Here is a 22,689-nt window from a genome sequence, read left to right as displayed (position 1 = left end):
AGGTGAGGAAAGACTTGTGTAGCTCAATAGGAAGAACGATGAGGTGAGGAATGACTTGTGTAGCTCAATAGGAAGAACGATGAGGTGAGGAATGACTTGTGTAACTCAATAGGAAGAACGATGAGGTGAGGAAGGACTTGTGTAACTCAATAGGAAGAACAGTGAGGTGAGGAACAACTTGTGTAGCTCAATAGGGAGAACAGTGAGGTGAGGAATGACTTGTGTAGCTCAATAGGGAGAACAGTGAGGTGAGGAATGACTTGTGTAGCTCAATAGGAAGAACGATGAGGTGAGGAACGACTTGTGTAGCTCAATAGGAAGAACGATGAGGTGAGGAACGACTTGTGTAGCTCAATAGGAAGAACAGTGAGGTGAGGAATGACTTGTGTAGCTCAATAGGAAGAACGATGAGGTGAGGAACGACTTGTGTAGCTCAATAGTAAGAACGATGAGGTGAGGAACGACTTGTGAAGCTCAATAGGAAGAACGATGAGGTGAGGAACGACTTGTGTAGCTCAATAGGAAGAATGATGAGGTGAGGAACGACTTGTGTAGCTTATTAGGAAGAACGATGAGGTATGGAACGACTTGTGTAACTCAATAGGAAGAACAATAAGGTGAGGAACGACTTGTGTACCTCAATAGGAAGAACGATGAGGTGAGGAATGACTTGTGTACCTCAATAGGAAGAACAGTGATGTGAGGAATGACTTGTGTAGCTCAATAGGAAGAACAGTGAGGTGAAGAATGACTTGTGTAGCTCAATAGGAAGAACAGTGAGGTGAAGAATGACTTGTGTAACTCAATAGGAAGAACAGTGATGTGAGGAATGACTTGTGTAGCTCAATAGGAAGAACAGTGAGGTGAGGAATGACTTGTGTAGGTCAATAGGAAGAACAGTGAGGTGAGGAACGACTTGTGTAGCTCAATAGGAAGAACGGTGATGTGAGGAATGACTTGTGTATCTCAATAGGGAGAACAGTGAGGTGAAGAATGACTTGTGTAGCTCAATAGGGAGAACAGTGAGGTGAGGAATGATTTGTGTAGCTCAATAGGGAGAATGATGAGGTGAGGAATGAATTGTGTAGCTCAATAGGAAGAACGAAGAGGTGAGGAGTGACTTGTGTAGCTCAATAGGAAGAACGATGAGGTGAGGAATGACTTGTGTAGCTCAATAGGAAGAACGATGAGGTGAGGAATGACTTGTGTAGCTCAATAGGAACAATGATGAGGTGAGGAATGACTTGTGTAGCTCAATAGGAAGAACGATGAGGTGAGGAATGACTTGTGTAGCTCAATAGGGAGAACGATGAGGTCAGGAACGACTTGTGTAGCTCAATAGGTAGAACAGTGAGGAGAGGAATGACTTGTGTAGCTCAATAGGAAGAACGGTGAGGTGAGGAACGACTTGTGTAGCTCAATAGGAAGAACGGTGATGTGAGGAATGACTTGTGTATCTCAATAGGGTGAACAGTGAGGTGAAGAATGACTTGTGTAGCTCAATAGGGAGAACAGTGAGGTGAGGAATGACTTGTGTAGCTCAATAGGGAGAACAGTGAGGTGAGGAATGACTTGTGTAGCTCAATAGGGAGAACGATGAGGTGAGGAATGAATTGTGTAGCTCAATAGGAAGAACGATGAGGTGAGGAACGACTTGTGTAGCTCAATAGGAAGAACAGTGAGGTGAGGAAAGACTTGTGTAGCTCAATAGGAAGAACAGTGATGTGAGGAATGACTTGTTTAGCTCAATAGGGAGAACAGTGAGGTGAGTAATGAATTGTGTAGCTCAATAGGAAGAAAGGGGAGGTGAGGAACGACTTGTGTAGCTCAATAGGAAGAACAATGAGGTAAGGAATGACTTGCGTAGCTCAATAGAAAGAAAGAGGAGGTGAGGAATGACTTGTGTAGCTCAATAGGAAGAACGATGAGGTGAGGAACGACTTGTGTAGCTCAATAGGAAAAACGATGAGGTATGGAACGACTTGTGTACCTCAATAGGAAGAACGATGAGGTGAGGAATGACTTGTGTAACTCAATAGGAAGAAAGGGGAGGTGAGGAACGACTTGTGTAGCTCAATAGGAAGAACAATGAGGTAAGGAATGACTTGCGTAGCTCAATAGAAAGAAAGAGGAGGTGAGGAATGACTTGTGTAGCTCAATAGGAAGAACGATGAGGTGAGGAACGACTTGTGTAGCTCAATAGGAAAAACGATGAGGTATGGAACGACTTGTGTACCTCAATAGGAAGAACGATGAGGTGAGGAATGACTTGTGTACCTCAATAGGAAGAACGATGAGGTGAGGAATGACTTGTGTAACTCAATAGGAAGAACAGTGATGTGAGGAATGACTTGTGTAGCTCAATAGGAAGAACAGTGAGGTGAAGAATGACTTGTGTAGCTCAATAGGAAGAACAGTGAGGTGAGGAATGACTTGTGTAGCTCAATAGGAAGAACGGTGATGTGAGGAATGACTTGTTTAGCTCAATAGGGAGAACAGTGAGGTGAAGAATGACTTGTGTAGCTCAATAGGAAGAACAGTGAGGTGAGGAATGACTTGTGTAGCTCAATAGGGAGAACAGTGAGGTGAGGAATGATTTGTGTAGCTCAATAGGGAGAATGATGAGGTGAGGAATGAATTGTGTAGCTCAATAGGAAGAACGAAGAGGTGAGGAACGACTTGTTTAGCTCAATAGGAAGAAAGGGGAGGTGAGGAACAACTTGTGTAGTTCAATAGGAAGAACAGTGAGGTGAGGAACAACTTGTGTAGCTCAATAGGGAGAACAGTGAGGTGAGGAATGACTTGTGTAGCTCAATAGGAAGAACGATGAGGTGAGGAATGACTTGTGTAGCTCAATAGGAAGAACGATGAGGTGAGGAATGACTTGTGTAACTCAATAGGAAGAACGATGAGGTGAGGAAGGACTTGTGTAACTCAATAGGAAGAACAGTGAGGTGAGGAACAACTTGTGTAGCTCAATAGGGAGAACAGTGAGGTGAGGAATGACTTGTGTAGCTCAATAGGGAGAACAGTGAGGTGAGGAATGACTTGTGTAGCTCAATAGGAAGAACGATGAGGTGAGGAACGACTTGTGTAGCTCAATAGGAAAAACGATGAGGTATGGAACGACTTGTGTACCTCAATAGGAAGAACGATGAGGTGAGGAATGACTTGTGTAACTCAATAGGAAGAACAGTGATGTGAGGAACGACTTGTGTAGCTCAATAGGAACAATGATGAGGTGAGGAATGACTTGTGTAGCTCAATAGGAAGAACGATGAGGTGAGGAATGACTTGTGTAGCTCAATAGGGAGAACGATGAGGTAAGGAATGACTTGCGTAGCTCAATAGAAAGAAAGAGGAGGTGAGGAATGACTTGTGTAGCTCAATAGGAAGAACGATGAGGTGAGGAACGACTTGTGTAGCTCAATAGGAAAAACGATGAGGTATGGAACGACTTGTGTACCTCAATAGGAAGAACGATGAGGTGAGGAATGACTTGTGTACCTCAATAGGAAGAACGATGAGGTGAGGAATGACTTGTGTAACTCAATAGGAAGAAAGGGGAGGTGAGGAACGACTTGTGTAGCTCAATAGGAAGAACAATGAGGTAAGGAATGACTTGCGTAGCTCAATAGAAAGAAAGAGGAGGTGAGGAATGACTTGTGTAGCTCAATAGGAAGAACGATGAGGTGAGGAACGACTTGTGTAGCTCAATAGGAAAAACGATGAGGTATGGAACGACTTGTGTACCTCAATAGGAAGAACGATGAGGTGAGGAATGACTTGTGTACCTCAATAGGAAGAACGATGAGGTGAGGAATGACTTGTGTAACTCAATAGGAAGAACAGTGATGTGAGGAATGACTTGTGTAGCTCAATAGGAAGAACAGTGAGGTGAAGAATGACTTGTGTAGCTCAATAGGAAGAACAGTGAGGTGAGGAATGACTTGTGTAGCTCAATAGGAAGAACGGTGATGTGAGGAATGACTTGTTTAGCTCAATAGGGAGAACAGTGAGGTGAAGAATGACTTGTGTAGCTCAATAGGAAGAACAGTGAGGTGAGGAATGACTTGTGTAGCTCAATAGGGAGAACAGTGAGGTGAGGAATGATTTGTGTAGCTCAATAGGGAGAATGATGAGGTGAGGAATGAATTGTGTAGCTCAATAGGAAGAACGAAGAGGTGAGGAACGACTTGTTTAGCTCAATAGGAAGAAAGGGGAGGTGAGGAACAACTTGTGTAGCTCAATAGGAAGAACAGTGAGGTGAGGAACAACTTGTGTAGCTCAATAGGGAGAACAGTGAGGTGAGGAAAGACTTGTGTAGCTCAATAGGAAGAACGATGAGGTGAGGAATGACTTGTGTAGCTCAATAGGAAGAACGATGAGGTGAGGAATGACTTGTGTAACTCAATAGGAAGAACGATGAGGTGAGGAAGGACTTGTGTAACTCAATAGGAAGAACAGTGAGGTGAGGAACAACTTGTGTAGCTCAATAGGGAGAACAGTGAGGTGAGGAATGACTTGTGTAGCTCAATAGGGAGAACAGTGAGGTGAGGAATGACTTGTGTAGCTCAATAGGAAGAACGATGAGGTGAGGAACGACTTGTGTAGCTCAATAGGAAGAACGATGAGGTGAGGAACGACTTGTGTAGCTCAATAGGAAGAACAGTGAGGTGAGGAATGACTTGTGTAGCTCAATAGGAAGAACGATGAGGTGAGGAACGACTTGTGTAGCTCAATAGTAAGAACGATGAGGTGAGGAACGACTTGTGAAGCTCAATAGGAAGAACGATGAGGTGAGGAACGACTTGTGTAGCTCAATAGGAAGAATGATGAGGTGAGGAACGACTTGTGTAGCTTATTAGGAAGAACGATGAGGTATGGAACGACTTGTGTAACTCAATAGGAAGAACAATAAGGTGAGGAACGACTTGTGTACCTCAATAGGAAGAACGATGAGGTGAGGAATGACTTGTGTACCTCAATAGGAAGAACAGTGATGTGAGGAATGACTTGTGTAGCTCAATAGGAAGAACAGTGAGGTGAAGAATGACTTGTGTAGCTCAATAGGAAGAACAGTGAGGTGAAGAATGACTTGTGTAACTCAATAGGAAGAACAGTGATGTGAGGAATGACTTGTGTAGCTCAATAGGAAGAACAGTGAGGTGAGGAATGACTTGTGTAGGTCAATAGGAAGAACAGTGAGGTGAGGAACGACTTGTGTAGCTCAATAGGAAGAACGGTGATGTGAGGAATGACTTGTGTATCTCAATAGGGAGAACAGTGAGGTGAAGAATGACTTGTGTAGCTCAATAGGGAGAACAGTGAGGTGAGGAATGATTTGTGTAGCTCAATAGGGAGAATGATGAGGTGAGGAATGAATTGTGTAGCTCAATAGGAAGAACGAAGAGGTGAGGAGTGACTTGTGTAGCTCAATAGGAAGAACGATGAGGTGAGGAATGACTTGTGTAGCTCAATAGGAAGAACGATGAGGTGAGGAATGACTTGTGTAGCTCAATAGGAACAATGATGAGGTGAGGAATGACTTGTGTAGCTCAATAGGAAGAACGATGAGGTGAGGAATGACTTGTGTAGCTCAATAGGGAGAACGATGAGGTCAGGAACGACTTGTGTAGCTCAATAGGTAGAACAGTGAGGAGAGGAATGACTTGTGTAGCTCAATAGGAAGAACGGTGAGGTGAGGAACGACTTGTGTAGCTCAATAGGAAGAACGGTGATGTGAGGAATGACTTGTGTATCTCAATAGGGTGAACAGTGAGGTGAAGAATGACTTGTGTAGCTCAATAGGGAGAACAGTGAGGTGAGGAATGACTTGTGTAGCTCAATAGGGAGAACAGTGAGGTGAGGAATGACTTGTGTAGCTCAATAGGGAGAACGATGAGGTGAGGAATGAATTGTGTAGCTCAATAGGAAGAACGATGAGGTGAGGAACGACTTGTGTAGCTCAATAGGAAGAACAGTGAGGTGAGGAAAGACTTGTGTAGCTCAATAGGAAGAACAGTGATGTGAGGAATGACTTGTTTAGCTCAATAGGGAGAACAGTGAGGTGAGTAATGAATTGTGTAGCTCAATAGGAAGAAAGGGGAGGTGAGGAACGACTTGTGTAGCTCAATAGGAAGAACAATGAGGTAAGGAATGACTTGCGTAGCTCAATAGAAAGAAAGAGGAGGTGAGGAATGACTTGTGTAGCTCAATAGGAAGAACGATGAGGTGAGGAACGACTTGTGTAGCTCAATAGGAAAAACGATGAGGTATGGAACGACTTGTGTACCTCAATAGGAAGAACGATGAGGTGAGGAATGACTTGTGTAACTCAATAGGAAGAAAGGGGAGGTGAGGAACGACTTGTGTAGCTCAATAGGAAGAACAATGAGGTAAGGAATGACTTGCGTAGCTCAATAGAAAGAAAGAGGAGGTGAGGAATGACTTGTGTAGCTCAATAGGAAGAACGATGAGGTGAGGAACGACTTGTGTAGCTCAATAGGAAAAACGATGAGGTATGGAACGACTTGTGTACCTCAATAGGAAGAACGATGAGGTGAGGAATGACTTGTGTACCTCAATAGGAAGAACGATGAGGTGAGGAATGACTTGTGTAACTCAATAGGAAGAACAGTGATGTGAGGAATGACTTGTGTAGCTCAATAGGAAGAACAGTGAGGTGAAGAATGACTTGTGTAGCTCAATAGGAAGAACAGTGAGGTGAGGAATGACTTGTGTAGCTCAATAGGAAGAACGGTGATGTGAGGAATGACTTGTTTAGCTCAATAGGGAGAACAGTGAGGTGAAGAATGACTTGTGTAGCTCAATAGGAAGAACAGTGAGGTGAGGAATGACTTGTGTAGCTCAATAGGGAGAACAGTGAGGTGAGGAATGATTTGTGTAGCTCAATAGGGAGAATGATGAGGTGAGGAATGAATTGTGTAGCTCAATAGGAAGAACGAAGAGGTGAGGAACGACTTGTTTAGCTCAATAGGAAGAAAGGGGAGGTGAGGAACAACTTGTGTAGTTCAATAGGAAGAACAGTGAGGTGAGGAACAACTTGTGTAGCTCAATAGGGAGAACAGTGAGGTGAGGAATGACTTGTGTAGCTCAATAGGAAGAACGATGAGGTGAGGAATGACTTGTGTAGCTCAATAGGAAGAACGATGAGGTGAGGAATGACTTGTGTAACTCAATAGGAAGAACGATGAGGTGAGGAAGGACTTGTGTAACTCAATAGGAAGAACAGTGAGGTGAGGAACAACTTGTGTAGCTCAATAGGGAGAACAGTGAGGTGAGGAATGACTTGTGTAGCTCAATAGGGAGAACAGTGAGGTGAGGAATGACTTGTGTAGCTCAATAGGAAGAACGATGAGGTGAGGAACGACTTGTGTAGCTCAATAGGAAAAACGATGAGGTATGGAACGACTTGTGTACCTCAATAGGAAGAACGATGAGGTGAGGAATGACTTGTGTAACTCAATAGGAAGAACAGTGATGTGAGGAACGACTTGTGTAGCTCAATAGGAACAATGATGAGGTGAGGAATGACTTGTGTAGCTCAATAGGAAGAACGATGAGGTGAGGAATGACTTGTGTAGCTCAATAGGGAGAACGATGAGGTAAGGAAATGACTTGCGTAGCTCAATAGAAAGAAAGAGGAGGTGAGGAATGACTTGTGTAGCTCAATAGGAAGAACGATGAGGTGAGGAACGACTTGTGTAGCTCAATAGGAAAAACGATGAGGTATGGAACGACTTGTGTACCTCAATAGGAAGAACGATGAGGTGAGGAATGACTTGTGTACCTCAATAGGAAGAACGATGAGGTGAGGAATGACTTGTGTAACTCAATAGGAAGAAAGGGGAGGTGAGGAACGACTTGTGTAGCTCAATAGGAAGAACAATGAGGTAAGGAATGACTTGCGTAGCTCAATAGAAAGAAAGAGGAGGTGAGGAATGACTTGTGTAGCTCAATAGGAAGAACGATGAGGTGAGGAACGACTTGTGTAGCTCAATAGGAAAAACGATGAGGTATGGAACGACTTGTGTACCTCAATAGGAAGAACGATGAGGTGAGGAATGACTTGTGTACCTCAATAGGAAGAACGATGAGGTGAGGAATGACTTGTGTAACTCAATAGGAAGAACAGTGATGTGAGGAATGACTTGTGTAGCTCAATAGGAAGAACAGTGAGGTGAAGAATGACTTGTGTAGCTCAATAGGAAGAACAGTGAGGTGAGGAATGACTTGTGTAGCTCAATAGGAAGAACGGTGATGTGAGGAATGACTTGTTTAGCTCAATAGGGAGAACAGTGAGGTGAAGAATGACTTGTGTAGCTCAATAGGAAGAACAGTGAGGTGAGGAATGACTTGTGTAGCTCAATAGGGAGAACAGTGAGGTGAGGAATGATTTGTGTAGCTCAATAGGGAGAATGATGAGGTGAGGAATGAATTGTGTAGCTCAATAGGAAGAACGAAGAGGTGAGGAACGACTTGTTTAGCTCAATAGGAAGAAAGGGGAGGTGAGGAACAACTTGTGTAGCTCAATAGGAAGAACAGTGAGGTGAGGAACAACTTGTGTAGCTCAATAGGGAGAACAGTGAGGTGAGGAAAGACTTGTGTAGCTCAATAGGAAGAACGATGAGGTGAGGAATGACTTGTGTAGCTCAATAGGAAGAACGATGAGGTGAGGAATGACTTGTGTAACTCAATAGGAAGAACGATGAGGTGAGGAAGGACTTGTGTAACTCAATAGGAAGAACAAGTGAGGTGAGGAACAACTTGTGTAGCTCAATAGGGAGAACAGTGAGGTGAGGAATGACTTGTGTAGCTCAATAGGGAGAACAGTGAGGTGAGGAATGACTTGTGTAGCTCAATAGGAAGAACGATGAGGTGAGGAACGACTTGTGTAGCTCAATAGGAAAAACGATGAGGTATGGAACGACTTGTGTACCTCAATAGGAAGAACGATGAGGTGAGGAATGACTTGTGTAACTCAATAGGAAGAACAGTGATGTGAGGAACGACTTGTGTAGCTCAATAGGAACAATGATGAGGTGAGGAATGACTTGTGTAGCTCAATAGGAAGAACGATGAGGTGAGGAATGACTTGTGTAGCTCAATAGGGAGAACGATGAGGTCAGGAACGACTTGTGTAGCTCAATAGGTAGAACAATGAGGAGAGGAATGACTTGTGTAGCTCAATAGGAAGAACGATGAGGTGAGGAACGACTTGTGTAGCTCAATAGGAAGAATGATGAGGTGAGGAATGACTTGTGTAACTCAATAGGAAGAACAATGAGTTGAGGAATGACTTGTGTAGCTCAATAGGAAGAACGATGAGGTGAGGAACGACTTGTGTAGCTCAATAGGAAGAACAATGAGGTGAGGAACGACTTGTGTAGCTCAATAGGAAGAACAGTGAGGTGAGGAACAACTTGTGTAGCTCAATAGGGAGAACAGTGAGGTGAGGAATGACTTGTGTAGCTCAATAGGGAGAACAGTGAGGTGAGGAATGACTTGTGTAGCTCAATAGGAAGAAAGGGGAGGTGAGGAACGACTTATGTAGCTCAATAGGAAGAATGATGAGGTGAGGAATGACTTGTGTAGCTCAATAGGAAGAACGATGAGGTGAGGAATGACTTGTGTAGCTCAATAGGAAGAACGATGAGGTGAGGAACGACTTGTGTAGCTCAATAGGAACAATGATGAGGTGAGGAATGACTTGTGTAGCTCAATAGGAAGAACTATGAGGTGAGGAATGACTTGTGTAGCTCAATAGGAAGAACGATGAGGTGAGGAACGACTTGTGTAGCTCAATAGGAAGAAAGGGGAGGTGAGGAAAGACTTGTGTAGCTCAATAGGGAGAACAGTGAGGTGAGGAACGACTTGTGTAGCTCAATAGGTAGAACAGTGAGGAGAGGAATGACTTGTGTAGCTCAATAGGAAGAACGATGAGGTGAGGAACGACTTGTGTAGCTCAATAGGAACAATGATGAGGTGAGGAATGACTTGTGTAACTCAATAGGAAGAACTATGAGTTGAGGAATGACTTGTGTAGCTCAATAGGAAGAACTATGAGGTGAGGAACGACTTGTGTAGCTCAATAGGAAGAACAATGAGGTGAGGAACGACTTGTGTAGCTCAATAGGAAGAACAATGAGGTAAGGAATGACTTGTGTAGCTCAATAGGAAGAAAGGGGAGGTGAGGAATGACTTGTGTAGCTCAATAGGAAGAACGATAAGGTGAGGAACGACTTGTGTAGCTCAATAGGAAGAACAGTGAGTTGAGGAATACTTGTGTAGCTCAATAGGAAGAATGATGAGGTGAGGAACGACTTGTGTAACTCAATAGGAAGAATGATGAGGTGAGGAACGACTTGTGTAGCTCAATAGGAAGAAAGGGAAGGTGAGGAACGACTTGTGTAGCTCAATAGGAAGAACAGTGTGGAGAGGAATGACTTGTGTAGCTTAATAGGAAGAACGATGAGGTGAGGAACGACTTGTGTAGCTCAATAGGAAGAACAGTGAGGTGGGGTTAATAAAGTCTAGAACCCTCTGTTGGAAAGTAAAAAATAGAATTAGATTGCAAGCTTTGGGCTCTAAGGCCCCTCCGTCAGGCACAATAGCAATGAAAGCTGGAACGGTGATACATTAGGGAGTTACAGATATAGGGAGAGAACTTTTGGAGACAATAAAAGTAATTCATGTTTATTAGGGTGGGCTGTACATAGTCCGGGGGTCTGGATCCAGTCGGGTCACATGGTGTGACAGGAAACCTGAACCCCAAATTAATGCCCAGTATGAATGTGTTAAATAACTCCGTACATGTCGGTGTGCAAACTCCACCAGCAGGGGTCAGCACTTGCACACTTTCATTGCAACCATTGCAACCATTGCCAGGGGCCGGGACGTTGCTTCTTACAGTTTTACCACCACCCAAGAGCTGAAGGCTGAACATCTCTGATTTAATTAATGGGGTTATCCAACACTGTGTATTTGTCCATGTATATCGATTTCATCCAATAAGAAGGCGGGGACGCCTGCCCACTGTCCTGTCTGATCCCCACTGTAAGCAGCAGCCAAACCTTGCTTTATGGCTAAGCCTCTAGCTAGGGAAGGGCCCCCCAAACTTTATTTACTGGTGAGCAACATGTTACCCCCCCCCCCCCCCGAGGCACAGGTTGGGGGCCGCTGAGCTGAGGGCTCTTTCATTCCTGTAGGGGAAGTCACACAGCAAATAAAGAGTTAATACACACAGATTAGAGATTCACACACCTTCCCTGAGGGACAAAGGAGAGGTGAAACCCTGGGGAATATTGTGGCCTCGCAGTTCAAGGTTTTCCCAAGAGAATTCTGCAAACACATATACCCCCCCCCCTGCACCCCGGGGGCTATAAATCAGGGGACCTGTCAGATAGGAGTGTTTCAAGGCAGCGAGGTTTATTCTGACGCAGATCCCGACGACTGGAGAATAAGAGAAATTCAATTAGATTTCTGCCCCCCCACAGTGCAAGTCTTATGAATTAGATTGCAAGCTTTTGGATCTTGACGAAAAAGTTAATCCCCATGATAGAAGGTTTTGGTTCAGTTACCCCACATTACAGGATAGTTGGGGGGGTACCTGTTATACTGTATGGGGGGGAGTGACAGGTGGGAATATTATGGGGGGTACCTGTTATACTGTATGGGGGGAGTGACAGGTGGGAATCTTATGGGGGGTACCTGTTATACTGTATGGGGGGGAGTGACAGGTGGGAATATTATGGGGGGTACCTGTTATACTGTATGGGGGGAGTGACAGGTGGGAATATTATGGGGGGTACCTGTTATACTGTATGGGGGGAGTGACAGGAATATCACGGATTTATTTTATCTCTATAGGTTTCTTTGCCCTATTGGCCCTGGCAGTATATACCGGTGTGACAGTAAATTTCTTTGGAAAGCGATTTGCTGACTGGAGGTTTTCCTGGTCCTACATCTTGGGTTGGATTGGGGTTATACTCACAGTATGTGCAGGTAGGTGGGTAGGGAATAATCACTGGGGGTGGGTATGTTGGGTTGGATTGGGGTTATACTCACAGTAAGTGCAGGTAGGTGGGTAGGGAATAATCACTGGGGGTGGGTATGTTGGGTTGGATTGGGGTTATACTCACAGTATGTGCAGGTAGGTGGGTAGGGAATAATCACTTGGGGTGGGTATGTTGGGTTGGGGTTATACTCACAGTAAGTGCAGGTAGGTGGGTAGGGAATAATCACTTGGGGTGGGTATGTTGGGTTGGATTGGGGTTATACTCACAGTATGTGCAGGTAGGTGGGTAGGGAATAATCACTGGGGGTGGGTATGTTGGGTTGGATTGGGGTTATACTCACAGTATGTGCAGGTAGGTGGGTAGGGAATAATCACTGGGGGTGGGTATGTTGGGTTGGGGTTATACTCACAGTATGTGCAGGTAGGTGGGTAGGGAATAATCACTGGGGTGGGTATGTTGGGTTGGGGTTATACTCACAGTATGTGCAGGTAGGTGGGTAGGGAATAATCACTGGGGGTGGGTATGTTGGGTTGGGGTTATACTCACAGTAATGTGCAGGTAGGTGGGTAGGGAATAATCACTGGGGGTGGGTATGTTGGGTTGGATTGGGGTTATACTCACAGTAAGTGCAGGTAGGTGGGTAGGGAATAATCACTGGGGGTGGGTATGTTGGGTTGGATTGGGGTTATACTCACAGTAAGTGCAGGTAGGTGGGTAGGGAATAATCACTGGGGGTGGGTATGTTGGGTTGGATTGGGGTTATACTCACAGTATGTGCAGGTAGGTGGGTAGGGAATAATCACTGGGGGTGGGTATGTTGGGTTGGGGTTATACTCACAGTAATGTGCAGGTAGGTGGGTAGGGAATAATCACTGGGGGTGGGTATGTTGGGTTGGGGTTATACTCACAGTAAGTGCAGGTAGGTGGGTAGGGAATAATCACTTGGGTGGGTATGTTGGATTGGGGTTATACTCACAGCATGTGCAGGTAGGTGGGTAGGGAATAATCACTGGGGGTGGGTATGTTGGGTTGGATTGGGGTTATACTTACAGTATGTGCAGGTAGGTGGGTAGGGAATAATCACTGGGGGTGGGTATGTTGGGTTGGGGTTATACTCACAGTATGTGCAGGTAGGTGGGTAGGGAATAATCACTTGGGGTGGGTATGTTGGGTTGGATTGGGGTTATACTCACAGTATGTGCAGGTAGGTGGGTAGGGAATAATCACTGGGGGTGGGTATGTTGGGTTGGGGTTATACTCACAGTATGTGCAGGTAGGTGGGTAGGGAATAATCACTTGGGGTGGGTATGTTGGGTTGGGGTTATACTCACAGTATGTGCAGGTAGGTGGGTAGGGAATAATCACTTGGGGTGGGTATGTTGGGTTGGATTGGGGTTATACTCACAGTATGTGCAGGTAGGTGGGTAGGGAAATAATCACTGGGGGTGGGTATGTTGGGTTGGATTGGGGTTATACTCACAGTATGTGCAGGTAGGTGGGTAGGGAATAATCACTGGGGGTGGGTATGTTGGGTTGGATTGGGGTTATACTCACAGTATGTGCAGGTAGGTGGGTAGGGAATAATCACTGGGGGTGGGTATGTTGGGTTGGATTGGGGTTATACTCACAGTATGTGCAGGTAGGTGGGTAGGGAATAATCACTGGGGGTGGGTATGTTGGGTTGGATTGGGGTTATACTCACAGTATGTGCAGGTAGGTGGGTAGGGAATAATCACTGGGGGTGGGTAATGTTGGGTTGGATTGGGGTTATACTCACAGTAAGTGCAGGTAGGTGGGTAGGGAATAATCACTGGGGGTGGGTATGTTGGGTTGGATTGGGGTTATACTCACAGTAAGTGCAGGTAGGTGGGTAGGGAATAATCACTGGGGGTGGGTATGTTGGGTTGGATTGGGGTTATACTCACAGTATGTGCAGGTAGGTGGGTAGGGAATAATCACTGGGGGTGGGTATGTATGTTGGGTTGGATTGGGGTTATACTCACAGTATGTGCAGGTAGGTGGGTAGGGAATAATCACTTGGGGTGGGTATGTTGGGTTGGATTGGGGTTATACTCACAGTAAGTGCAGGTAGGTGGGTAGGGAATAATCACTTGGGGTGGGTATGTTGGATTGGGGTTATACTCACAGTAATGTGCAGGTAGGTGGGTAGGGAATAATCACTGGGGGTGGGTATGTTGGGTTGGATTGGGGTTATACTCACAGTAAGTGCAGGTAGGTGGGTAGGGAATAATCACTTGGGGTGGGTATGTTGGGTTGGGGTTATACTCACAGTAAGTGCAGGTAGGTGGGTAGGGAATAATCACTTGGGGTGGGTATGTTGGGTTGGGGTTATACTCACAGTATGTGCAGGTAGGTGGGTAGGGAATAATCACTGGGGGTGGGTATGTTGGGTTGGGGTTATACTCACAGTATGTGCAGGTAGGTGGGTAGGGAATAATCACTTGGGGTGGGTATGTTGGGTTGGATTGGGGTTATACTCACAGTAAGTGCAGGTAGGTGGGTAGGGAATAATCACATGGGGTGGGTATGTTGGGTTGGGGTTATACTCACAGTATGTGCAGGTAGGTGGGTAGGGAATAATCACTGGGGGTGGGTATGTTGGGTTGGATTGGGGTTATACTCACAGTATGTGCAGGTAGGTGGGTAGGGAATAATCACTGGGGGTGGGTATGTTGGGTTGGATTGGGGTTATACTCACAGTATGTGCAGGTAGGTGGGTAGGGAATAATCACTGGGGGTGGGTATGTTGGGTTGGATTGGGGTTATACTCACAGTATGTGCAGGTAGGTGGGTAGGGAATAATCACTTGGGGTGGGTATGTTGGGTTGGGGTTATACTCACAGTAAGTGCAGGTAGGTGGGTAGGGAATAATCACTTGGGGTGGGTATGTTGGGTTGGGGTTATACTCACAGTATGTGCAGGTAGGTGGGTAGGGAATAATCACTGGGGGTGGGTATGTTGGGTTGGGGTTATACTCACAGTAAGTGCAGGTAGGTGGGTAGGGAATAATCACTTGGGGTGGGTATGTTGGGTTGGGGTTATACTCACAGTATGTGCAGGTAGGTGGGTAGGGAATAATCACTGGGGGTGGGTATGTTGGGTTGGATTGGGGTTATACTCACAGTATGTGCAGGTAGGTGGGTAGGGAATAATCACTGGGGGTGGGTATGTTGGGTTGGGTTGGGGTTATACTCACAGTATGTGCAGGTAGGTGGGTAGGGAATAATCACTGGGGGTGGGTATGTTGGGTTGGGGTTATACTCACAGTAAGTGCAGGTAGGTGGGTAGGGAATAATCACTGGGGGTGGGTATGTTGGGTTGGATTGGGGTTATACTCACAGTAAGTGCAGGTAGGTGGGTAGGGAATAATCACTGGGGGTGGGTATGTTGGGTTGGGGTTATACTCACAGTAAGTGCAGGTAGGTGGGTAGGGAATAATCACTGGGGGTGGGTATGTTGGGTTGGATTGGGGTTATACTCACAGTAAGTGCAGGTAGGTGGGTAGGGAATAATCACTTGGGGTGGGTATGTTGGGTTGGGGTTATACTCACAGTATGTGCAGGTAGGTGGGTAGGGAATAATCACTGGGGGTGGGTATGTTGGATTGGGGTTATACTCACAGTAAGTGCAGGTAGGTGGGTAGGGAATAATCACTTGGGGTGGGTATGTTGGGTTGGGGTTATACTCACAGTATGTGCAGGTAGGTGGGTAGGGAATAATCACTGGGGGTGGGTATGTTGGGTTGGGGTTATACTCACAGTATGTGCAGGTAGGTGGGTAGGGAATAATCACTGGGGGTGGGTATGTTGGGTTGGGGTTATACTCACAGTAAGTGCAGGTAGGTGGGTAGGGAATAATCACTGGGGTGGGTATGTTGGGTTGGGGTTATACTCACAGTAAGTGCAGGTAGGTGGGTAGGGAATAATCACTGGGGGTGGGTATGTTGGGTTGGGGTTATACTCACAGTATGTGCAGGTAGGTGGGTAGGGAATAATCACTGGGGGTGGGTATGTATGTTGGGTTGGATTGGGGTTATACTCACAGTAAGTGCAGGTAGGTGGGTAGGGAATAATCACTGGGGGTGGGTATGTTGGGTTGGGTTGGGGTTATACTCACAGTAAGTGCAGGTAGGTGGGTAGGGAATAATCACTGGGGGTGGGTATGTTGGGTTGGATTGGGGTTATACTCACAGTAAGTGCAGGTAGGTGGGTAGGGAATAATCACTGGGGGTGGGTATGTATGTTGGGTTGGATTGGGGTTATACTCACAGTAAGTGCAGGTAGGTGGGTAGGGAATAATCACTGGGGGTGGGTATGTTGGGTTGGATTGGGGCAGGTCACAGTTCCGCACTGATTGGCTGCCCTAGGTATGACACAGTGCCACACAGCCAATGGGATTGGCCCGTTAGCGTATCCCATGCTCCTATTGGCTCAGTGCTGGGGCCACATACGGAACCACTTGGAATAAAGTGCCATTGTTACGGCTTTTCCCACAGTCACAGACAAAAGGTGGTTTGTTCCCAGGATTTCCTCTTCTCACCGGGGTGGGAAATTGCCCCAAACTGTGGCAGTTTGTTGGACGGAGCTCAGTTTCCTCTCTCTGTCTTTCCAGGTATTTTCCATATCTGCGCCTACGTGAGGAGGGGCCCCCGGGATGTGCCCAGTGTTTCCGATGGATAATTATCTGCCCCCATTGCCCCTTCCTGCCCCTGGGTGTCCCTAATCGTTCCTCTAATTGCCCCTGCCACTGGGTGTCCCTAATCATTCCTCTAATTGCCCCTTCCTGCCCCTGGGTGTCCCTAATCGTTCCTCTAATTGCCCCTGCCCCTGGGTGTCCCTAATCATTCCTCTAATTGCCCCTTCCTGCCCCTGGGTGTCCCTAATCGTTCCTCTAATTGCCCCTGCCACTGGGTGTCCCTAATCATTCCTCTAATTGCCCCTGCCCCTGGGTGTCCCTAATCGTTCCTCTAATTGCCCCTGCCACTGGGTGTCCCTAATCATTCCTCTAATTGCCCCTGCCACTGGGTGTCCCTAATCATTCCTCTAATTGCCCCTGCCACTGGGTGTCCCTAATCATTCCTCTAATTGCCCCTGCCACTGGGTGTCCCTAATCATTCCTCTAATTGCCCCTGCCACTGGGTATCCCTAATCGTTCCTCTAATTGCCCCTGCCCCTGGGTGTCCCTAATCGTTCCTCTAATTGCCCCTGCCACTGGGTATCCCTAATCGTTCCTCTAATTGCCCCTGCCCCTGGGTGTCCCTAATCATTCCTCTAATTGCCCCTGCCCCTGGGTGTCCCTAATCGTTCCTCTAATTGCCCCTGCCACTGGGTGTCCCTAATCGTTCCTCTAATTGCCCCTGCCACTGGGTGTCCCTAATCATTCCTCTAATTGCCCCTGCCACTGGGTGTCCCTAATCATTCCTCTAATTGCCCCTGCCACTGGGTGTCCCTAATCATTCCTCTAATTGCCCCTGCCACTGGGTGTCCCTAATCATTCCTCTAATTGCCCCTGCCACTGGGTGTCCCTAATCATTCCTCTAATTGCCCCTGCCCCTGGGTGTCCCTAATCGTTCCTCTAATTGCCCCTGCCACTGGGTGTCCCTAATCGTTCCTCTAATTGCCCCTGCCCCTGGGTGTCCCTAATCGTTCCTCTAATTGCCCCTGCCACTGGGTGTCCCTAATCATTCCTCTAATTGCCCCTGCCACTGGGTGTCCCTAATCGTTCCTCTAATTGCCCCTGCCACTGGGTGTCCCTAATCGTTCCTCTAATTGCCCCTGCCACTGGGTATCCCTAATCGTTCCTCTAATTGCCCCTGCCACTGGGTATCCCTAATCGTTCCTCTAATTGCCCCTGCCACTGGGTATCCCTAATCGTTCCTCTAATTGCCCCTGCCCCTGGGTGTCCCTAATGGTTCCTCTAATTGCCCCTGCCCCTGGGTGTCCCTAATCGTTCCTCTAATTGCCCCTGCCACTGGGTATCCCTAATCGTTCCTCTAATTGCCCCTGCCACTGGGTATCCCTAATCGTTCCTCTAATTGCCCCTGCCCCTGGGTATCCCTAATCGTTCCTCTAATTGCCCCTGCCCCTGGGTGTCCCTAATCGTTCCTCTAATTGCCCCTGCCCCTGGGTGTCCCTAATCGTTCCTCTAATTGCCCCTGCCACTGGGTGTCCCTAATCATTCCTCTAATTGCCCCTGCCCCTGGGTATCCCTAATCATTCCTCTAATTGCCCCTTCCTGCCCCTGGGTGTCCCTAATCATTCCTCTAATTGCCCCTGCCACTGGGTGTCCCTAATCGTTCCTCTAATTGCCCCTGCCACTGGGTGTCCCTAATCGTTCCTCTAATTGCCCCTTCCTGCCCCTGGGTGTCCCTAATCGTTCCTCTAATTGCCCCTGCCACTGGGTATCCCTAATCATTCCTCTAATTGCCCCTGCCACTGGGTGTCCCTAATGGTTCCTCTTTCTAGTTCCTCTAATTGCCCCTGCCAGTGGGTGTGTGTAATTGCCCCTGCCAGTGTGTGTGTGTAATTGCCCCTGCCAGTGGGTGTGTGTAATTGACCCTGCCAGTGGGTGTGTGTAATTGCCCCTGCCAGTGGGTGTGTGTAATTGCCCCTGCCAGTGGGTGTGTGTAATTGCCCCTGCCAGTGGGTGTGTGTAATTGCCCCTGCCACTGGGTGTGTGTAATTGCCCCTGCCAGTGGGTGTAATTGCCCCTGCCAGTGGGTGCCTAGCTGTACCTCATGAAGCCATCACTTGCCTCCAGTCCCACCTCTAGAACTGCCCCAAAACCTGCCCCAGTCACAGACTGGGGCCCAGTAGCATTTATTGCCCCTACAGGGATGTAGTGGTACCCTGCTGCCCCATGTTCCTCTATGTACCACTGGTGAGGCCACGGGGGCAGTAAGGGCACATTGGTTACTCACCCTTCCGGCTGCACTGATTGGACTAATCAGCACATGTGACTTGGGTTTCCTTCAACCAATAAAGCTCTGCAAAGTTCTGATCCGTCGCCTAGAAACCGTGTCTTGTAGCCAATAAATGAGATTTTGTGAGAACTTTCACCCCAAGTGTCTCCTCCCCTTTGTCCTTCAGCCGAATATTCTATGGGATCTTCTGGGATAAACCTACTAAGGGGGAAATTCATTATTACATGTAGGGGGTAATAGGCAGATGGGGGGGTTCTTTTCTCCCATAAAAATGATCGGCGCACCAGGGGGATGTTGGGTAGGGGGTTCCTCAAGGTGAGGGGGTTGGGGAATGCCCTGCCGGGGAATGTTGGGTAGGGGGTTCCTCACGGTGAGGAGGTTGGGGAATGCCCTGCCGGGGGATGTTGGGTAGGGGGTTCCTCACGGTGAGGAGGTTGGGGAATGCCCTGCCGGGGGATGTTGGGTAGGGGGTTCCTCACGGTGAGGAGGTTGGGGAATGCCCTGCCGGGGGATGTTGGGTAGGGGGTTCCTCACGGTGAGGGCAGTGAGGGGGTTGGGGAATGCCCTGCCGGGGGATGTTGGGTAGGGGGTTCCTCACGGTGAAGGGGTTGGGGAATGCCCTGCCGGGGGATGTTGGGTAGGGGGTTCCTCACGGTGAGGGCAGTGAGGGGGTTGGGGAATGCCCTGCCGGGGGATGTTGGGTAGGGGGTTCCTCGCGGTGAGGGCAGTGAGGGGGTTGGGGAATGCCCTGCCGGGGGGTGTTGGGTAGGGGGTTCCTCACGGTGAGGGCAGTGAGGGGGTTGGGGAATGCCCTGCCGGGGGGTGTTGGGTAGGGGGTTCCTCACGGTGAGGGCAGTGAGGGGGTTGGGGAATGCCCTGCCGGGGGATGTTGGGTAGGGGGTTCCTCACGGTGAGGGCAGTGAGGTTGGGGAATGCCCTGCCGGGGGTTGTTGGGTAGGGGGTTCCTCACGGTGAGGGCAATGAGGGGGTTGGGGAATGCCCTGCCGGGGGATGTTGGGTAGGGGGTTCCTCACGGTGAGGGGGTTGGGGAATGCCCTGCCGGGGAATGTTGGGTAGGGGGTTCCTCACGGTGAGGGGGTTGGGGAATGCCCTGCCGGGGGATGTTGGGTAGGGGGTTCCTCACGGTGAGGGCAGTGAGGTTGGGGAATGCCCTGCCGGGGGATGTTGGGTAGGGGGTTCCTCACGGTGAGGGCAGTGAGGTTGGGGAATGCCCTGCCGGGGGATGTTGGGTAGGGGGTTCCTCACGGTGAGGGCAGTGAGGGGGTTGGGGAATGCCCTGCCGGGAGATGTTGGGTAGGGGGTTCCTCACGGTGAGGGCAGTGAGGGGGTTGGGGAATGCCCTGCCGGGGGGTGTTGGGTAGGGGGTTCCTCACGGTGAGGGCAGTGAGGGGGTTGGGGAATGCCCTGCCGGGGGATGTTGGGTAGGGGGTTCCTCACGGTGAGGGCAGTGAGGGGGTTGGGGATGCCCTGCCGGGGGTTGTTGGGTAGGGGGTTCCTCACGGTGAGGGCAGTGAGGGGGTTGGGGAATGCCCTGCCGGGGGATGTTGGGTAGGGGGTTCCTCACGGTGAGGGCAGTGAGGGGGTTGGGGAATGCCCTGCCGGGGGATGTTGGGTAGGGGGTTCCTCACGGTGAGGGCAGTGAGGGGGTTGGGGAATGCCCTGCCGGGGGATGTTGGGTAGGGGGTTCCTCACGGTGAGGGCAGTGAGGGGGTTGGGGAATGCCCTGCCGGGGGATGTTGGGTAGGGGGTTCCTCACGGTGAGGGCAGTGAGGGGGTTGGGGAATGCCCTGCCGGGGATGTTGGGTAGGGGGTTCCTCACGGTGAGGGCAGTGAGGGGGTTGGGGAATGCCCTGCCGGGGGATGTTGGGTAGGGGGTTCCTCACGGTGAGGGCAGTGAGGGGTTTGGGGAATGCCCTGCCGGGGGATGTTGGGTAGGGGGTTCCTCACGGTGAGGGCAGTGAGGGGGTTGGGGAATGCCCTGCCGGGGGATGTTGGGTAGGGGGTTCCTCACGGTGAGGGCAGTGAGAGGGTTGGGGAATGCCCTGCCGGGGGATGTTGGGTAGGGGGTTCCTCACGGTGAGGGCAGTGAGGGGGTTGGGGAATGCCCTGCCGGGGGATGTTGGGTAGGGGGTTCCTCACGGTGAGGGCAGTGAGGGGGTTGGGGAATTCCCTGCCGGGGGATGTTGGGTAGGGGGTTCCTCACGGTGAGGGCAGTGACGGGGTTGGGGAATGCCCTGCCGGGGGATGTTGGGTAGGGGGTTCCTCACGGTGAGGGCAGTGAGGGGGTTGGGGGAATGCCCTGCCGGGGGATGTTGGGTAGGGGGTTCCTCACGGTGAGGAGGTTGGGGAATGCCCTGCCGGGGGATGTTGGGTAGGGGGTTCCTCACGGTGAGGGCAGTGAGGGGGTTGGGGAATGCCCTGCCGGGGGATGTTGGGTAGGGGGTTCCTCACGGTGAGGGCAGTGAGGGGGTTGGGGAATGCCCTGCTGGGGGATGTTGGGTAGGGGGTTCCTCACGGTGAGGGCAGTGAGGGGGTTGGGGAATGCCCTGCCGGGGGATGTTGGGTAGGGGGTTCCTCACGGTGAGGGCAGTGAGGGGTTGGGGAATGCCCTGCCGGGGGATGTTGGGTAGGGGGTTCCTCACGGTGAGGGCAGTGAGGGGGTTGGGGAATGCCCTGCCGGGGGATGTTGGGTAGGGGGTTCCTCACGGTGAGGGCAGTGAGGGGGTTGGGGAATGCCCTGCCGGGGGATGTTGGGTAGGGGGTTCCTCACGGTGAGGGCAGTGAGGGGGTTGGGGAATGCCCTGCCGGGGGATGTTGGGTAGGGGGTTCCTCACGGTGAGGGCAGTGAGGGGGTTGGGGAATGCCCTGCCGGGGGATGTTGGGTAGGGGGTTCCTCACGGTGAGGGCAGTGAGGGGGTTGGGGAATGCCCTGCCGGGGGATGTTGGGTAGGGGGTTCCTCACGGTGAGGGCAGTGAGGGGTTGGGGAATGCCCTGCCGGGGGATGGTGGGTAGGGGGTTCCTCACGGTGAGGGCAGTGAGGGGGTTGGGGAATGCCCTGCCGGGGGATGTTGGGTAGGGGGTTCCTCACGGTGAGGGCAGTGAGGGGGTTGGGGAATGCCCTGCCGGGGGATGTTGGTAGGGGGTTCCTCACGGTGAGGGCAGTGAGGGGGTTGGGGAATGCCCTGCCGGGGGATGTTGGGTAGGGGGTTCCTCACAGTGAGGGCAGTGAGGGGGTTGGGGAATGCCCTGCCGGGGGATGTTGGGTAGGGGTTCCCTCACGGTGAGGGCAGTGAGGGGGTTGGGGAATGCCCTGCCGGGGGATGTTGGGTAGGGGTTCCTCACGGTGAGGGCAGTGAGGGGGTTGGAGAATGCCCTGCCGGGGGATGTTGGGTAGGGGGTTCCTCACGGTGAGGGCAGTGAGGGGGTTGGGGAATGCCCTGCAGGGGATGTTGGGTAGGGGGTTCCTCACGGTGAGGGCAGTGAGGGGTTTGGGGAATGCCCTGCCGGGGATGTTGGGTAGGGGGTTCCTCACGGTGAGGGCAGTGAGGGGGTTGGGGAATGCCCTGCTGGGGGTAGTTGGGTAGGGGGTTCCTCACGGTGAGGGCAGTGAGGGGGTTGGGGAATGCCCCTGCTGGGGGTAGTTGGGTAGGGGGTTCCTCACAGTGAGGGCAGTGAGGGGGTTG

At 49.9% G+C, this 22,689-nt stretch overlaps 1 protein-coding gene across 1 annotated transcript in view; it reads left to right on the top strand.

The window, feature by feature from the left end:
- LOC101731523 (lens fiber membrane intrinsic protein) overlaps positions 1 to 19,109 on the top strand; it is a 30,441-nt gene extending 11,332 nt beyond the window's left edge. The window contains exons 4-5 of the mRNA XM_031892077.1: positions 11,893 to 12,027; positions 16,674 to 19,109. Coding sequence (XP_031747937.1) covers positions 11,893 to 12,027; positions 16,674 to 16,741 — 203 coding nt within the window. The 3' untranslated portion in view covers positions 16,742 to 19,109. The remainder of the gene's footprint in view (positions 1 to 11,892; positions 12,028 to 16,673) is intronic.
- The last annotated feature ends 3,580 nt before the right edge of the window (positions 19,110 to 22,689 follow it).

The sequence above is a fragment of the Xenopus tropicalis genome, chromosome 8 (assembly GCF_000004195.4).
Source record: "Xenopus tropicalis strain Nigerian chromosome 8, UCB_Xtro_10.0, whole genome shotgun sequence".
NCBI lineage: Eukaryota > Metazoa > Chordata > Amphibia > Anura > Pipidae > Xenopus > Xenopus tropicalis.
Note: the sequence above shows the minus strand (reverse complement) of the source record. Positions and strands in the feature narration are given on the sequence as shown.